The 15,764-nt window shown below is 33.4% G+C and overlaps 1 protein-coding gene and 1 long non-coding RNA gene across 4 annotated transcripts in view; one reads left to right on the top strand and one right to left on the bottom strand.

Moving 5' to 3' along the window:
• LOC144965367 (integrator complex subunit 3-like) overlaps window positions 1–15,764 on the top strand; it is a 41,229-nt gene that overhangs the window by 10,278 nt on the left and 15,187 nt on the right. For all 3 annotated transcript variants that reach the window (XM_078900623.1, XM_078900624.1, XM_078900622.1), the window contains exons 6-15: window positions 1,427–1,511; window positions 1,652–1,718; window positions 2,941–3,082; window positions 4,083–4,212; window positions 5,785–5,882; window positions 6,366–6,413; window positions 7,799–7,942; window positions 8,992–9,079; window positions 14,155–14,234; window positions 14,654–14,745. In XM_078900623.1, coding sequence (XP_078756749.1) covers window positions 1,427–1,511; window positions 1,652–1,718; window positions 2,941–3,082; window positions 4,083–4,212; window positions 5,785–5,882; window positions 6,366–6,413; window positions 7,799–7,942; window positions 8,992–9,079; window positions 14,155–14,234; window positions 14,654–14,745 — 974 coding nt within the window. The remainder of the gene's footprint in view (window positions 1–1,426; window positions 1,512–1,651; window positions 1,719–2,940; window positions 3,083–4,082; window positions 4,213–5,784; window positions 5,883–6,365; window positions 6,414–7,798; window positions 7,943–8,991; window positions 9,080–14,154; window positions 14,235–14,653; window positions 14,746–15,764) is intronic.
• LOC144965366 (uncharacterized) lies at window positions 10,940–13,802 on the bottom strand. The gene is made up of 2 exons (XR_013644007.1): window positions 13,555–13,802; window positions 10,940–12,357 (listed from the first exon to the last, which is right to left on the bottom strand). It is a non-coding gene; the product is annotated as an uncharacterized LOC144965366 (long non-coding RNA).

Raw genomic sequence — 15,764 nt, 5'->3', positions numbered from 1 at the left:
TACTGTCTCCTGACGAAGGCCAAGGGCCGAAACGTTGTTTGTTTTGTTTTGTTCCCTTATATATGAGTCACATCTACTCACTTTATATTTTTTATCTCCATTTTACTGGCTCATTTAGGCACCTCTAGCTTTAGATTATATTTTGTTTGCAGAAATTCCTGCTTAAGCACTGAAATTGTTCCGAATTGTTTCTGAAATTTACGTGAGCCAAATTTTAAGTTGGCGTCTCTGGTCAACTTGAAACAATGGGATGTGAGCATTAGTGAATCTGTGAATATGGGAGATGTATGTGGCGACTACCACTACTACTACAACCATCATCGCATCATCATCCTTACCACAACTACTACAACCACCACCACTTCATTATCCCTACCACTACCATTACTACAACCACAATGTTATAATTACACTTTCAGTTTCTCCGAGTTATGTCAGAAATTGCTGGGAGTCACATTTTGGATTGCATCACAATAACTTTTAATGAAATTTAAATTTATAGGTTATTTTTGCATGGATGGTTCTTGATCTAGCGCTGAAAAATTTCCTCCTTTTTAGTGACCAGTCATTCTCACCCCTGTATTAAGGAATATAATTTTTTTTCTTTTCATTTTTGAGAGGAAATTGGTAAACTTTTATAATTTTCTCAAACATTTTTTATTTTTGGCATTTCAAATGATTAGGTTTACATTTACGGTGAGGAAAGGATCAGGTTTACATTTACTGTGAGGAAAGGATCAACTGAATTTGATTTTTGTCACCTAGTTATATTATCATTTTTGACAAATACAGAACTAGAAAAATGAAGTGGAATTGGATTCCAACATCATTTCTGTGTGTTTAGGTCATAGTCAACTTCTGTGCAAAATGTTTTCATATACATATTGTTAATTTTTCTTTGGTTTTAAATTAATGCATAGAAAAAAAAAGGACTTTATGTGTATGGAAATGACCTTGCATACCTCAGGATTATGCTTTTTAAAACATGGAACAGCAAAAGCTCTAAATCTAGATTATGCTGTATAATAATGGCCCAAACGCATACTGCTTTTTGGGTCATTGCAGGTCTGATAACCCAATTCATTATGGGCTCATCGTTGTAATGGAAATCTAAAAAAAAAATGATGCAAACTATTGCCCATTACAACAATGTTAAATTAGGCCCATAATTGCATTTGGATATCAGACCTGCATATGTGTACACGTCAGTCATGACGGTATTGTGCCTTAGGGTGTCTCATTTTAGCTCTTTGAACAGTTGGCCGCTATGTTAATGAATTGGGCTATTTAGATAGTTTATCCTTGATTCACATACAAAAAAACGATTTTATGACGGAAACTATTAAGTTTTTGTTGGTTCTTTTACTATCCAATCCTTTATTTGATGATTTGTCACTTATAATCTATATCTTTATATTCCATTTAGATGCTATGGCTGTGTAAGGAGTTGGTGAAAATGAATGCCCAAGGAGCTGACAGTGTTTGTCTTAGTCTGCTTCGCCAAATAGTCGGTAAGGGATATTTTATTATTTTCTTGCTTTTCATGGTTAATTGATTGATGTGACTGTACGATACAATATGAAGACTCCTCTTGATGATAGTGAACTGTAAATGAATTCATGCATTTTTTTTCTTCTATATGTTCCTTCAGGTGGAGATGTCTCCCAGAAAAATATCTGGCTGGCTGAGAGCATGTTGGATCTATTTCTCGAGAATAAGTAAATTTAATGCATTAACCCATCGCTTGACAGAATGCCCGATTGCATCCGCTGCTTTCCAACCCCGATCATGGCAGAATGCCTGATTGCGGCCGGTGATTCCTCATATCTTCTGCTTTGTTTTGAAGCTCTTTTTGGTCGGGAAAATACATTAGTATATAAAAAATGCGAATTTCCGAAAATACGAGAAGAATGAAAGTGAAAGTAACTTTTTACGGTTTCTGATTTTGACAATTATAAGCGAGGTAACGATTTTTAAAATTTGGTTCAAAAACCGAAGCGAAAAACAAAAAAATGGCCTTTGATTTCCTAAATTCTTTTGTTCTTGAGACCATATCAGATGATGATGACGATGTTGGTAGTGATTCTGGTGATGAATCAGACATTGAAGTTAATTTTGAAATGGAAGAGACATCGTTAGAACCCGATATTGATGAAAATATTGATCCAAAACCAACCCCAGAGTGGTCAGACTCAGACATCCTAAACAATGTCAAATGAGAGGAATTTTCGGGCCAATCATATGTTTCATGATATCAAAATGTAGATAAATTGTTCCTCTATCTAACACAATTTAAATTATGAAAATCTCACGAATAGAGATGGCACGGTGATTTTTTTGTGACATTTAACTTTTCTGACAGAGTTATCTCCCTGTCCTTGGTTGTTAGGATTAAACTTCCTGAGATTGGACTGTCAAGTAATGGGTTAATATGATGATGTTATCTATTATATCCAATGTTTTGATGAACTCTGCTCTCAGCACTCATTCTTTTTCTAGAAATCTGAAAAATTTTATGTTTTTTTGATTTTTCTCTCAATTATTTTGAACTTTACCTTCATTTTAGACAGTTAACGTTTTTTATTTGATTGTTTTCTCTTTTTATTATAAAAATAATTGATTTAAGTTTATATGTGTATTCTTTTTGATATATTATATTATTACTACATTTTCATAGTAAGCAAATAGGTCCGTTTCATTTTCATGTTTTTTATGGCTATGTGGTCCTGGGTTTGAGTCTGGCTTGGCACATTCTCACACCGCACTCAGGTATAGAATTAGTAACTGGCCATTAACACTGTTGTCTCTATCTGAAAATTGTAATGTCGCCCAACAGGCATCATGTCTTGTTCTATCTGTTACGTTTTTCTGATGGATATTACGTCAAGTTTTTAAAGTTTTTTTAAAGATGTTTTTGAATTTCTTGTTTACAATAAACAGAGCATTCCTGTCTAAGAATTTTTCTCTTCTGAGCACCGTGGTATATACCTATCTACGGATCATCGTTGACCATGGTGCTGCCTCTTTTTCTACTCTTCGACAGAAAGAAGTTGAATTGTGTGTGAATCTCCTCAGAAATTATGTAAGTTATTAAGTGTGATGATATATTGAAAAGTAATAACTTTTCATTCAATTGATGGCTTTGATTTTGAAAAGTAATTTTATGATCTAAAACTTAATGAAAGAATGTCCTTATGTCAAAAATCTTGCAGTCCATATTTTAAAAAAATATGATAATCCTTAAGGTAATGCAATTTTAAGAAATACATTTTTCTCTCATGTTCTCAATTTCATGACAAGGCTTTATTTCAAAATTTTGAAAGATAATTATGATTTAAATTTAAGCTCAGAAGCCCAGAAGGAGAAATAGTTTTTCCATTCTTTTCATTCTATTTGGGAGTGAAAAAATCTCTGATTATAAAGCTATTAATTTTTTTCATATAAATGCACAGTGAAGAAAGTGGAAGTTTAAAGTCTGCTGAGGAGGGCAGGCAAACAACTTTTTGCGCCTCGGTATTTTCAAAGCCAAACCTTTGCATTGCACTCTTTTTTATTTTTTAAATTTTTATTTAATTCCTATGACGGACTGATAATCATAATTCTTTTTCAAGATCAACAGTATGACTATTTTGATATGAACTCTGCTTATCCTGTTTCTGTATTATGTAAATTGTCAACAAGCAATGGAAGCTTCAAAAGCACAACCTTTGTACGGCTATGTGGTCTTGTGGTAGCACACTTGCCTTCAGATCGAAAGGTCCTGGGTTCAAGTCCTGCTCTGAGCAGTGCTTATTTGAGTCCTTAGAAAATTCTCTATACTTACATTCTCTCACTGTATTCAGGTATAAAATGATTACTTATTATCTGTTAAAAGATTTCTTTATAAGAAAAATTGTAATCTCATCTAATAGGCATCATGTATCATCCTACATGTTAAGTGTTGCTGTTGGCTGGGGACCCCTTTTAAAGCGCTTTGAGCACATTAAGTGGAAATTGCTCTATATAAAAGCTCAAGTTTTTTTTTTTTTTTTAAATATTTTGAAAAAATTCTTTATGACTTACTTTTTTCTTCCTTATTTCAGTGGTTACAATGTATGTCTATTGGAAGAGATCTAATCAGACTGCTACAGAATGTGGCAAGGATTCCAGAATTTGATTCTCTTTGGAAAGAAATCTTGACTAATCCCACCACTTTAGCTCCAAATTTCTCAGGTGATTAATGATTTATTAACAGCCATGTCTTCGTTTTAACCTCCAATAAACAATTCACCGAAATGAATACAGTGCTCCTTGGTAAAAACGAAGTTGACTGGACTGTAAGTACATATTTGCTATAAGCAAAGCCTCATTGAATCTGAGGTGTAGTATTTGACAGTAATATGGCATAACAAGAGATATAACCTTGTAACAACACCAATCGACAACTGTCAACAAGCAGACATAGCACCTGTACCACCCACTCCTTGACATACACAATCAACAGATCAAACACAACATATAGATAGGCAACAGAGCTTTTCCCCCCGAATCACAAAGGAATGGAACAATCTGCCAGAAGAAATAGTGACAGCACCAAGACATAAACAATTGCTGGCTGCTCTGAGTGCATACAACATGGCACAGGAGAAGAAGTAATTACAGTTGGTAAAATAAATGGATTACCTCTTTAATCATATTGCACCCCAAAGCACAGTGGTGTTGGATAATGGCTCTATTTTCGATGGTTTTAAGTGATTATGACACATTTGGAATATGAACACTTCACACAATCTAGGTTATGCATCTAATTGGGTATATTGATAGTGATTGGATTAGGATTGGCTCTGTTTAAGTTCACAACTCTTGTAGGGTTCACTCTTAAGCCCCATTAACTGGGTTAGAATTTAAAATATGTCCAAAATAAAGATTTTCATAATTAGCATGTTTTTATCGTAGATCAGAAGTCAGTTTATTGAAATTTAATTTATCTTTGAAAACTACTTGGAAGTTTTGGAGATTTTTATGTGGATAGTAATTTTATTACAAATCCTTTCCCTGATATTGCTTGATGCGTCATCTGTCCACCCCACTACATCCCTTTCCCCATATTATATCAGGAATATAATCTTCCCACTCCCACTCACACATTGCTACTCGTCACCATTTGCAATGCTTTTTTGTACACACACTACCTAACATGCTCACACAGACACATATACACGCACGCATACATAGAAAAATTCTTACCATCTCATTGCAATGTGACTGTTGTATCGTGGAGTCATGCCACCCTTTGCCAAACTTTTACTCACAAACAGGCAATATCCCCACCCCTACGTCTACCTCAGATTGTTAGTGTAATAGCCTAGGCCCTAGCTATAAATTGAAAGTAGTCTACCAGACAATGCCAGTGTGCAATAAAACTCTATGAGTTGGGAAAGAGAAACAAGAATTTTTTTAGGACTCTTATGCCAATCTTATCTTCACTTTGCAAGTGCTCACAGTTCTGATTACTTAGTGGTAGCCGATGTTAGTAGTTATGACTTTGAATGTGAGGTGACTTTAATGTCAAAAAGGAAAAGGCAAAACAAGGTTTTGTTGGATCTGAGGTGCCACTACATCATTTAATAAAATGTTTTAAATAGAGCAATATCAGTAGAGCTGTTTAGAGAATTTTTCTCTCCTAATATGAATACATTCCATTAAATGTTTAAAATAATTTGACTAGAGTAGCGATTAATATGATAAAGCATGCATTGTTACTGCATATGGTTCAAGAATTTCATACTGTCTTTTTATTTCCAGGTGTTGCCCAGTTATTGCAAGTTCGAACTTCTCGAAAATTTCTTGTTGGACGTTTGACCCCAGATATGGAGACCAAATTAATCTTTTTAATAACAAAGGTATTTTTGTTTTAAATTTTTTTGTTGTTGTTGTCATTATTCCTCATATCTTTTATTTTTCAATTATGTTTTGATTGTATTGTTTTTTACAACAAATATTACATGGAATTGAATTTTTATTAGGATGGAATTCTATAACTAATGTCTCATTTTTAATATGTTTATAATGCGCTTTCAGATCAGAAGGTCCTGGGTGTGAGCCTTGCTCAGCACATTGTTGAGTTTCTTTACTCATTTTCTGTCACCATACTCAGATGTAAAATGAGTACCTGGCCGTTAAAAGCGTTGTCACTGTCAGAAAAATATTGTAATATTGCCTAACAGGCGTCGTGTCTCATTCTACATGTTACATGTTGCTGTTGGTTAGGGACACCTTGTAAAGTGCTTTGAGCACTTTTAGTGGATATTGCACTATATAATTTCTCGCTTTAAAAAAAAAAGTTTTTATAAAGATTATTTTACATTCCTATCCTTTGCTCACAGGTCAGATTTGGTCATCAAAAGCGTTATCAAGACTGGTTTCAGAGACAGGTAAGTCAATATTCTTTTTATTGCATTCTATTTCATGTTTATAGCATATTAATATTTTGTTTTTAAGGGGAACATTGGAAGTGAAAATCGACGATCAATATTAAAATTGTTGATTTTGAGTTTTACCAATATTTTCATTTTATGCTCACTTATTAAGAATATCAAAAAGATACAGTTGTTTGTTTTTAAGAATTAAAATTGTTGTTATATGAGGTCAGGTAATTTCTTTTTCATCCTTTGGGGAAAGAGGCTGTAACTAGGGTCAAAGGCTATAATCGCTTATACAACCCGTCACATTTTAATTGTGTTTTGGTTTCTTTATCATCGTAATGAATTTGTTTACACCACTGATTTTGTTCATTTCTATTTGATTATCCTTGAAAGAAGTTTCAGCTATGCTGTTGGTTCTGGATGGGGTTCCTGACCTCTCATAGTGGGCAGGGAGGCACTTACTGTGCCTTCTATCCCTCTTTTTCTGTTTTCCAACAGGCTTTCTGTCTTTGTCTTGGAATGAGAAAACTTGGTTTTGTCCTGGCCCTTGCCGGATACCCTGGCTAGGAGGGAAACAGTCAAATGTATAGTTTGAGTTTTGGGAGATGATATTTTTTGTCTTGTAAATCATCTCTCTGTTATGCATTGTATTATTATTTTGTTTTATATATATATACAGTGCTGCCAACCCTTGCCAATGGATATGTGTGAAATAGAGAGATAAAACACTAGAGTTTATGATTGTTAAAAATGTTTAAATATTAAAAAATGAATATTACGTAAACTTCTTAACAAAATGTGTACTATGAGCAAAAATGCGTAAGAATACGCATTTTTTACGTAAGGTTGGCAGTTTGGAAATGTTTGAAATTTATACCAAATATTAATCTATATATAAACTAAGATTTTGCCATATTTTATATTGATATGAGCCCACAAAAAAAAGTATTTGTCAAATCTTTTACATTTTTAAATATATAACATAGGACAAATGGTTTAATAAATTATAAAAAAATACATTTTAGGTTGATATTGCCAAATCTGTATTTTGTATGCATCAAATCATCCATAAAGTTGGGTATGACTGCGTGTATAACTTATAGAGAAATGTTGCTTTGAAAAAATGGCAAAAAACCTGAGATGGTGGCTGTTTACATGTTTTTATGGCAACAACCCATAATTTTCAAAACAACTGTCGACTGAAATATTGCCCACATATTTTTTAGCAATATTAAAGAATCTGAATGTTACAGTGTGAGAATTTTGGCTTCACTTTTGACCTTCCCCTTGACAGTGTGTCTTGTCATTTTTTGATATGAGCAGGTGGTAAAACATTGAAGACATTGTTTCATTATTATTGGTTTTTGACATTTTATTTTCCTTATTCAATACAGTATTTGTCAACACCTGAGAGCCAGTCTTTGCGTTGTGATCTCATCCGTTACATATGTGCCGTTTTTCATCCTTCTAATGAGCTTCTGTGTTCTGACATAATACCTCGATGGGCTGTTATTGGCTGGCTTCTTACAACTTGTACTGTAAGTAGAAAATGCACCTTATAAATTATATATGTCATTGCTATTCAATTGATTCAGCAAAATTCTGAATTATTTCTCTCATTTACGTAGGAAAAACAAATTAACTCATTCAAATAGTCCTAAATACACAAGTTTTACTTATGAATTAAGCAACTTGTTTTTCAAAGCTGTTTGGCCTCAATATTTACTCTTTAGTTACTTCCTAATTTTAAGTGTGGCCTCTGCCTTTCTTTATCCATTACTTTTATCTTTTTTTACTTCAGCTTTCAAAAATATATTGCTTACATATTATGTGTATTTTAACTTATGATGTTCACCAATAGTTTTACTTAACTATACTTCTTTTATAATGATAATAATAATGAAATTTATTTATATTGCGCCCACTCCTCTATACAATAAAGCTCCAGGCGCATAACAATGACTTCAATCCATTCAAATTTCTCTCTCTCTCTCTCACTAACTCTATCTATCTATCTATCTCACTCCCAGTCTCTCTCGCTCTCTAAATCTCTCTCTCACACACACACACACACAAACTCAAAACACACACACACACACACACACAAATTATTATGGCGGAATAGAAGACACAGTAGGTAATGCCTTTGTCCAACATGGAAAGTCTTCACAGTCTGATTCCATGACAACCAAACTAACTTTCCAGCCCCCATTATCACACCCACAACAATCCCCATTTACGTTTGAAAGGACACACCTAAAACCACGTGACATTCCCATGGATTACGTAGTGCATTCGTCAATCCATAAAATTTGCATTAAAAATCTAAGATAAAACACAACAATAAAAATACTTTGTTTTCTTTTACATTGTCACGCAAATGGCAGAATAACAATAATAATTGTTGTGCTATCCTTTTTACGACAATATAAATTAATTTTTTAATTTTGAATCAGTTAAGAATTTAATTATTAAACTGTGTGTGTATTGGAACAATTTTAAACAAATTTGTTTTGTTTTTTTAGAATTTGCTTAGAATGTGCTTTATTATTGAACTGTGTTACACCTTCCCGTTTCCCCCATACAGTCTAATGTTGCTGCATCAGATGCCAAATTGGCTCTTTTCTACGACTGGCTATTTTTTGATCCAGAGAGAGACAGCATCATGAATATTGGTAAGATTTCAAGTGACTAAGATATACCAATGTAAATGAATATAGAAGAAAATATACCAATAAATCTTTTCCTTTTTTTATTCGAAGCATTTATAATTTTTGAAGAAGTAGTCATTCTGAGCTTAGATAATTTTTGTTTTGTTTTTTGAGCTGGAATGTATCCTGGTTTCTTGAGTGTTAGATGGATTAATAGAACACCAGTCTTATTGCCAAATTACACTCTATCAGATCTGATATACCAAGCTATTGAATTAGTGCTGTTTGGATGTTTGGTTAAGATGAATCATTAATTCAAACTGGGGCCGAAATAATTTATCCTGTTTTTCGAGTGCTCTGCCAATTGGGCTATTTTGATATCTAAAAATGCAAGGCAGGAACATTAGTCCATCGAATTCAATAGGGTTCCACAGTCTGACGTCACGTCCGCCTAGCAACGGATCGGCTGGCTCTAAACAAAAAATCCGTGCTTGGTCCGGGAAAGGAATAATTGGAAAATCGCTCCAAAAAAAAACAATTTTTATCTTAAATATGGTCCAGTGTTTGTACCAGATTGTCTGCACCAGTCAGAGAGTCACTCCTGCAAGTTTTACAGATTTCCAAATGAGAGGCAGACAAAAAATTGAAGAAAAAGTGTTAGTCAGGTAAGCACGCACTCCTCGTCGAACATTTGATAGTTCGTAGTCCAGATCTAGGTCTAGTTCTAGCTTACGTAGACCTATATTTTATGATTAAAGTGTACAATTGCACGAAATTATAAATAAAAATACATTCCAAACTAGGTTTTTATTGAAGTTGAAGCAAAAATGATATTTCAATCTACACGTTTTGATGTTAAGGCTGATAGATAAACTGAATGAGAGTTCAGTTCTACGGATAAGTGATAATTTTTTTAAAAGGAAAAAAAAAGAAGAAAGAGAAAAAAATATTTGTTAAAATCTTACTTTCAACTCGGTACCTTTATGGCAAAATGAAAATAAATAAATAAAATAACGGAACCTCTCCCCCCCCCCCCCCCCCCTCACGCAGATATTTCTCTCTCTCTCTCTCTCTCTCTCTCTCTCTCTCTCTCTCTCTCTCTCTCTCTCTCTCTCTCTCTCTCTCTCTCTCTCACACACACACACAAACTCACATACTTTCCTCTTTTTTGGAAAGTTTCTCTGATTCTCTGCCATGCCTCCCCTCCCCGACAGCCGAGGTGGCAACTCAGTGTGAACAAAGCAAGATGGCGACAGGGACCTCTCTCCTTTACCTGTGCCCGATTGTTGACACTCCAAAGTTTCCGCACTGTCCAGTACAGTACTGACTGAAATAAAGAGAAAACGCCAGTCTTGCCACACTCAACCCCAAGATCAACTTTAACTGTGTAAATTTAAGAATTCATATTTTTATATACCTAGTCAAAATCATCAAAAGAAGTAATGAGGAAGTGCGACATTTTGCTGAATGTGCGATTTCATAAAAGACAGGCGAGAGACCCACCAGTAACCTAGACTCTTGCACACCTTTGATTTATCATGCATTGAGCTGGTGTCAAACAAGATAGTCTAAAACAAAGTAGCCTACTTATCAAATAATATACCCAATATGCCCAACAGAATTATTGGGTTTTTTAAAAATCTTTTCTTTTCAGGAGAAAGGACAAAAGATCCAATATCATCATCAAGAGTGTGTTCTTGTCACTTCAGAGATGGTGACAAAGCCAACCTCCCTGAATTGTTTGACAGAAATAAAAATAAATTGTTTCCATCAGAGCCAGAAAGAAAGAAAAGAAAAGTGGCACAAGGAATTCCCACCCCATCTCAATTGGCACCAAAATCAAGAAGTCCACCACCACCACCACCACCATCATCATCATCATCATCATCATCAGCTCAACTCTCTTCATCATCATCACAAAGTCCCACCTTAAAAAAAAAACCAGATTCCTCATCATCATTATTTTCCTCCTCATCACCATCCTCATTATCTTCTCCCTCATCATCATCTCAACTCTCGTCACCATCATCACAGGATTCCATCTTTTAAAAAAAAAACAGATTGTAGAACAAGTGAGGATATTTTAAATAGAACAATAAATTTAATTCAAGAACAAGAAATTACAGACAAAAATAAGGAAATAGCTAGCTTAAAAAAACAACTTAGTTAGATTCAACGCACTTACACTGTTTCAAGCCTTACAGAAAAAGTTCTTCGAATGGAGAAAGGTGTACATTCTTTTAAAATATTTGATATTATTGTTCAATATGTTGAGTGCTTTAGAGGTAACATTATTTATTATAGTGGGTGGGAAGTTCAGGAAGAGACAGTTGCATTAAAAGACCAAATTTTCATTACACTTATGAAACTTAGACAGAACTACACTAACCTTCATATTTCACAATTGTTTAGCATTAGTGAAAGTACTATAACAAATATTATACAAACTTTTATTCATGTTTTACATAAGCCATAAGCTTCTCTTTGAAAATGTTATGAAGGTTACATGCCCTTCTAGACATAAAAATAAACTATCAGCTCCATCATCATTTTTAAGATTTCCAAATTGCAGAATGATCAATGATTGTACAGATGACCAAATTGCTATTCCTAAAGAAATGGATAACCAACGGTTAACTTACTCTTCTTTTAGGTCCATGAATTCTGTTAAAGCTCTTGTTGGTGTGAGTCCAAATGGTGTGATAAATTTTGTTTCTAAACTTTATCCAGGGTCTGTCTCGGATAAGGTCATTGTACAAAATTGTGGATTACTAAAACTTTTAATTTTAAGCCCTGGAGATTTAATTTTGGCAGATAAAGGTTTCCTGATTCAAGATATTTTACCTCAAGGAGTAACTGTAAATATCCCTCCCTTTTTACATAATAAATTTACTGAAAATGAGATTTTATTAACAAAAGAAATTGCTTCATGTTCAGAGGGCTAATGAAAGACTAAAAATGTTAACATCCTCTCATATATTCCAACCATGTTAAGAGAAACATCTGATATTATTTTTCAATTAGTTGCAGCACTTGTCAATCTCCAGTCTCCTCTTATTAAGGAGACTGCATTTTGTTAGCTTTGCCATTTATTTTGTACAACATACATATTTTGTTCATCATCATCAAATCACCATTCAAAATAATGGTTTTGTAGGTCACCCATACATGATTTTACATGATAAACATGACAAATTATGGCATTGCTGTATCAATGTATGTTCAATGTCATTAACATTGTTAAATAAAATATGACAAATTAGTTTTGGACTGAATCAACCCAAGGCATCATCAAGATAGATCTGTGGAAGTAAAAGAATAAAAGATTCAAATTTAGAGCTGCGACCATGCTCAATAGGCAAAAAACAAACAAACTAATAAAACGTCTGTTATGGTCGTGTGGTATGACACTCGCTTTCAAATCAGAAGGTCCTGGGTTTGGGTCTCGCTCGGCGCATAGTTGAGTCCTTGGAGAAGGCTCTTTACTCACAATCTCTCAGGTGTCAAATGAATACCTGGCCGTTAACAGCGTTGTCTCTGTCCGAAAAAATTGTAATATCGCCTAACAGGCATCATGTCCCGTCTTACATGTTAAATGATGCTGTTGGCCAGGGACCCCTTGTAAAGCACTTTGAGCACATTTAGTGGATATTACGCTATATAAAAGCTCAATTTAAAAAAATTAAGTGGTTCTTTCATTCATCTTGCTTTATTGATAAAGGGGAAACCCGAAACGTCCATTTTATCTGTTTTCGTATATTAAATTGAAGTTCACATTCAATTTCACAATGTTATTGATTTCTTCGAGTTTCAAGCTGCAACATTTACATTACACCTTAACCCAATAGGAAGTTTAGTTTACCGTGACTAACACTGGTCTAAATAAATAAATAAGATTCCCTTTATTCATCCCATAGAGGAAATTTATCTCTAGGGTCTATTCCCAGGGAAGACTGGAATAACCGCGGTGCAGCGCCGCAAATTGAGCTAGGGCGAGGTGACTTGCTCAAGGCCACACAGCGCAGCGGCGGGTGAACGAACTCGGTACCTTTTCGTACTGCTGATCCACGCTGCCCCTATGCCTACCACATGAAGTATGATAAAATGTCTAGCGTGATTGGTGATTGTGATGCTCATATATGAGCATTATAATAAAGGTTACAATACGATACTAAATAGTATGTAGTATCTAGACTATAGTCAATAGCAACGAAAATTAGCGAAGCAAGACCTCAAAGACTCAATGACTCTCTCTCTCTCTCTCTCTCTCTCTCTCTCTCTCTCTCTCTCCTCTCTCTCTCTCTCTCTCTCTCTCTCTCTCTCTCTCTCTCTCTCTCTCTCTCTCTCTCTCTCTCTCTAACTAACTAAATCGAACGTTAACAGTAAAATCTTTCCATTGGATAAACTAAATCTGCCTAAACTCAAAGTAAACTGATTATTGTCCAACAGTAGTTTTACGGGGATGTGAGATTTGAGAGTGAGAAGACGAAACGACTTACCTTCACAGAATACTCTTTATTCTTCGTGCTGGCTTGAACTTTGCCGAACATCATGCCATCCGAGTACGAGAAAGTCAAAACATGACCTGACTTATGATGGTTTTGACCTCTCGACACACTTTTATGCTCATTGGAGAAGTATTTCATAAGGGCGGTGATGGACATAGAGTTCGTGTCAGCCATTTTTCTCGACTGTTTAGAGCCAGCCGGTTTGTTGCCATGCGTTGCTGCGCAGGATTACGTCACGACTTAGGAAGCCTATTGATTCATGACTTTTATGAAAAGATATTGTAATGGTTATAATTACATATGTGATCTATGGGGTTGTGTATAGTTGTTATTTATCTGTCTACACTACTTGTAAGCTCCTTAGTTTATCTCTAAATTTTTTGGTATTATTGAATCAATGTTAAGGTTTTGTTATTTCATAGTGCAATTCTCATTTGATTACGATAACAATTTGACAGCTTTACATTATACTCCCAAAATTCACTTGAGTTGTGTTTTAAAACAAAGTGGTTAAATTTACTTTCATGTATTTATTTACTGCCATTTGCGTGACAATGTAAAAGAAAACAAAGTATTTGATTTTGGTTTCAGAGCCTGCAGTTCTTGTTATGTTTCACTCAATGCGACCTCACCCTGCCATTACAGCTACTCTTTTAGATTTCATGTGTCGGGTAAGAATTACTTTTTTAGTCATGTTTAGAAATAGGAAAAGAAGTCAGAAGTGATATATTCCACAGAATGTTAGAGAGAAAATAGTAATGTACTAAAAGGAATATGATAGCTTCAAATAATAACAAATACTAGACACAGAATGTTTCAAGTCCAAAGCCTGTCCTCAGTCAATAATAACAAAGTTTAAAATGTTAATACATTACGTTAAATCCAAAGAGGTCTAGGTCAAATATAATGTTTTGATTTGAATAAATTGATTGAATTTTATTTTAATTTGCCTATTTGACTGCCTCTCATAAAATCTCCTAAGTCTTCCACAATACAGTAAATTATGTATTTTGAACAGATAATCTGTTTCAATATTTTACTTTTGTGGTTGTTTAATTTGCTATATTCTACCCTATTTCTTGGATTGCAGATAATGAATAACTTCAGTCCAACACATTCAGTCCAAGTGAGAAGTGGAATATTTACAGCCCTCCGAACCATATTAGATAAGAGAGTTTTGCAGTGAGTTGGTTCATATTTGTGTTTCAGTTGTACGTTTTTTGAAAATGAAATATTTTTTCTCATGGCTCAGTTGCTGATGATTAAAGGATTATTTACTTAATATAGACTTTATCAATCCAACTAGGAAACATACATCACATAATTTAAGTTGAATACAGCTAGTCACTAATACAATTAGTTAGATGCTCTCCTTTTTTATTCATGATCCAGTTAGTTTTTACACTAAAAACATGACGAGTTAGTTGATTCAATTGAACATGAGACTTTAAATGAAGGCCAAGATCTAACCTTATAGAAAGAAGGAAAGTTTTTTTTTCTCTATCTTTTTGTTGAGATATCATCGTCATCATTATTTCTTTTACCGTAATTATCCTCTTTTTGGTTACATTATCTTATCTTCATAACTAATAGGTTATTTTTATTATTATTATTATTATTATTATTATTATTATTATTATTATTATTATTATTATTATTATTATTATTATTATTATTATTATTATTATTATTATTAATATTATTATTATTATTATTATTAATATTATTTTTATTTCTATTGTTATTATTATTATTATTACTATTATTATTATTATTATTATTATTATTATTATTATTATTGTTATTATTATTATTATTATTATTATTATTATTATTATTATTATTATTATTATTATTATTATTATTATTATTATTATTAAATATTCTAAAAACTAAAATATCACTTTATCAATCCGAATTATACCCATTAACACCTTTTAAAGTGTCTATAACTATTTCAATATTTATTGGAATTTTTCAATGTCCTGTAAAATATCCTTTAACGATTTCGATTTAGAGTCATGTAATCATGTATAAAACTAATAGAAAAATAGAGGTGTCTAAATGAGTCAATAAAATGGAGATAAACATAAAGGGAGTAAATATGACTCATGAATGAACAACACAAAACAAACGATGTTTCGGCCCTTGGCCTTTATCAAGTAAACACAGAATACATATATATTTATATTAGATTGTCA

This window comes from Berghia stephanieae, chromosome 2 (assembly GCF_034508935.2).
Source record: "Berghia stephanieae isolate SIO BIC M18660-M18661 chromosome 2, UCSD_Bste_1.3, whole genome shotgun sequence".
Taxonomy (NCBI): Eukaryota; Metazoa; Mollusca; class Gastropoda; order Nudibranchia; family Aeolidiidae; genus Berghia; species Berghia stephanieae.
This window is presented reverse-complemented; position numbering and strand designations above follow the sequence as displayed.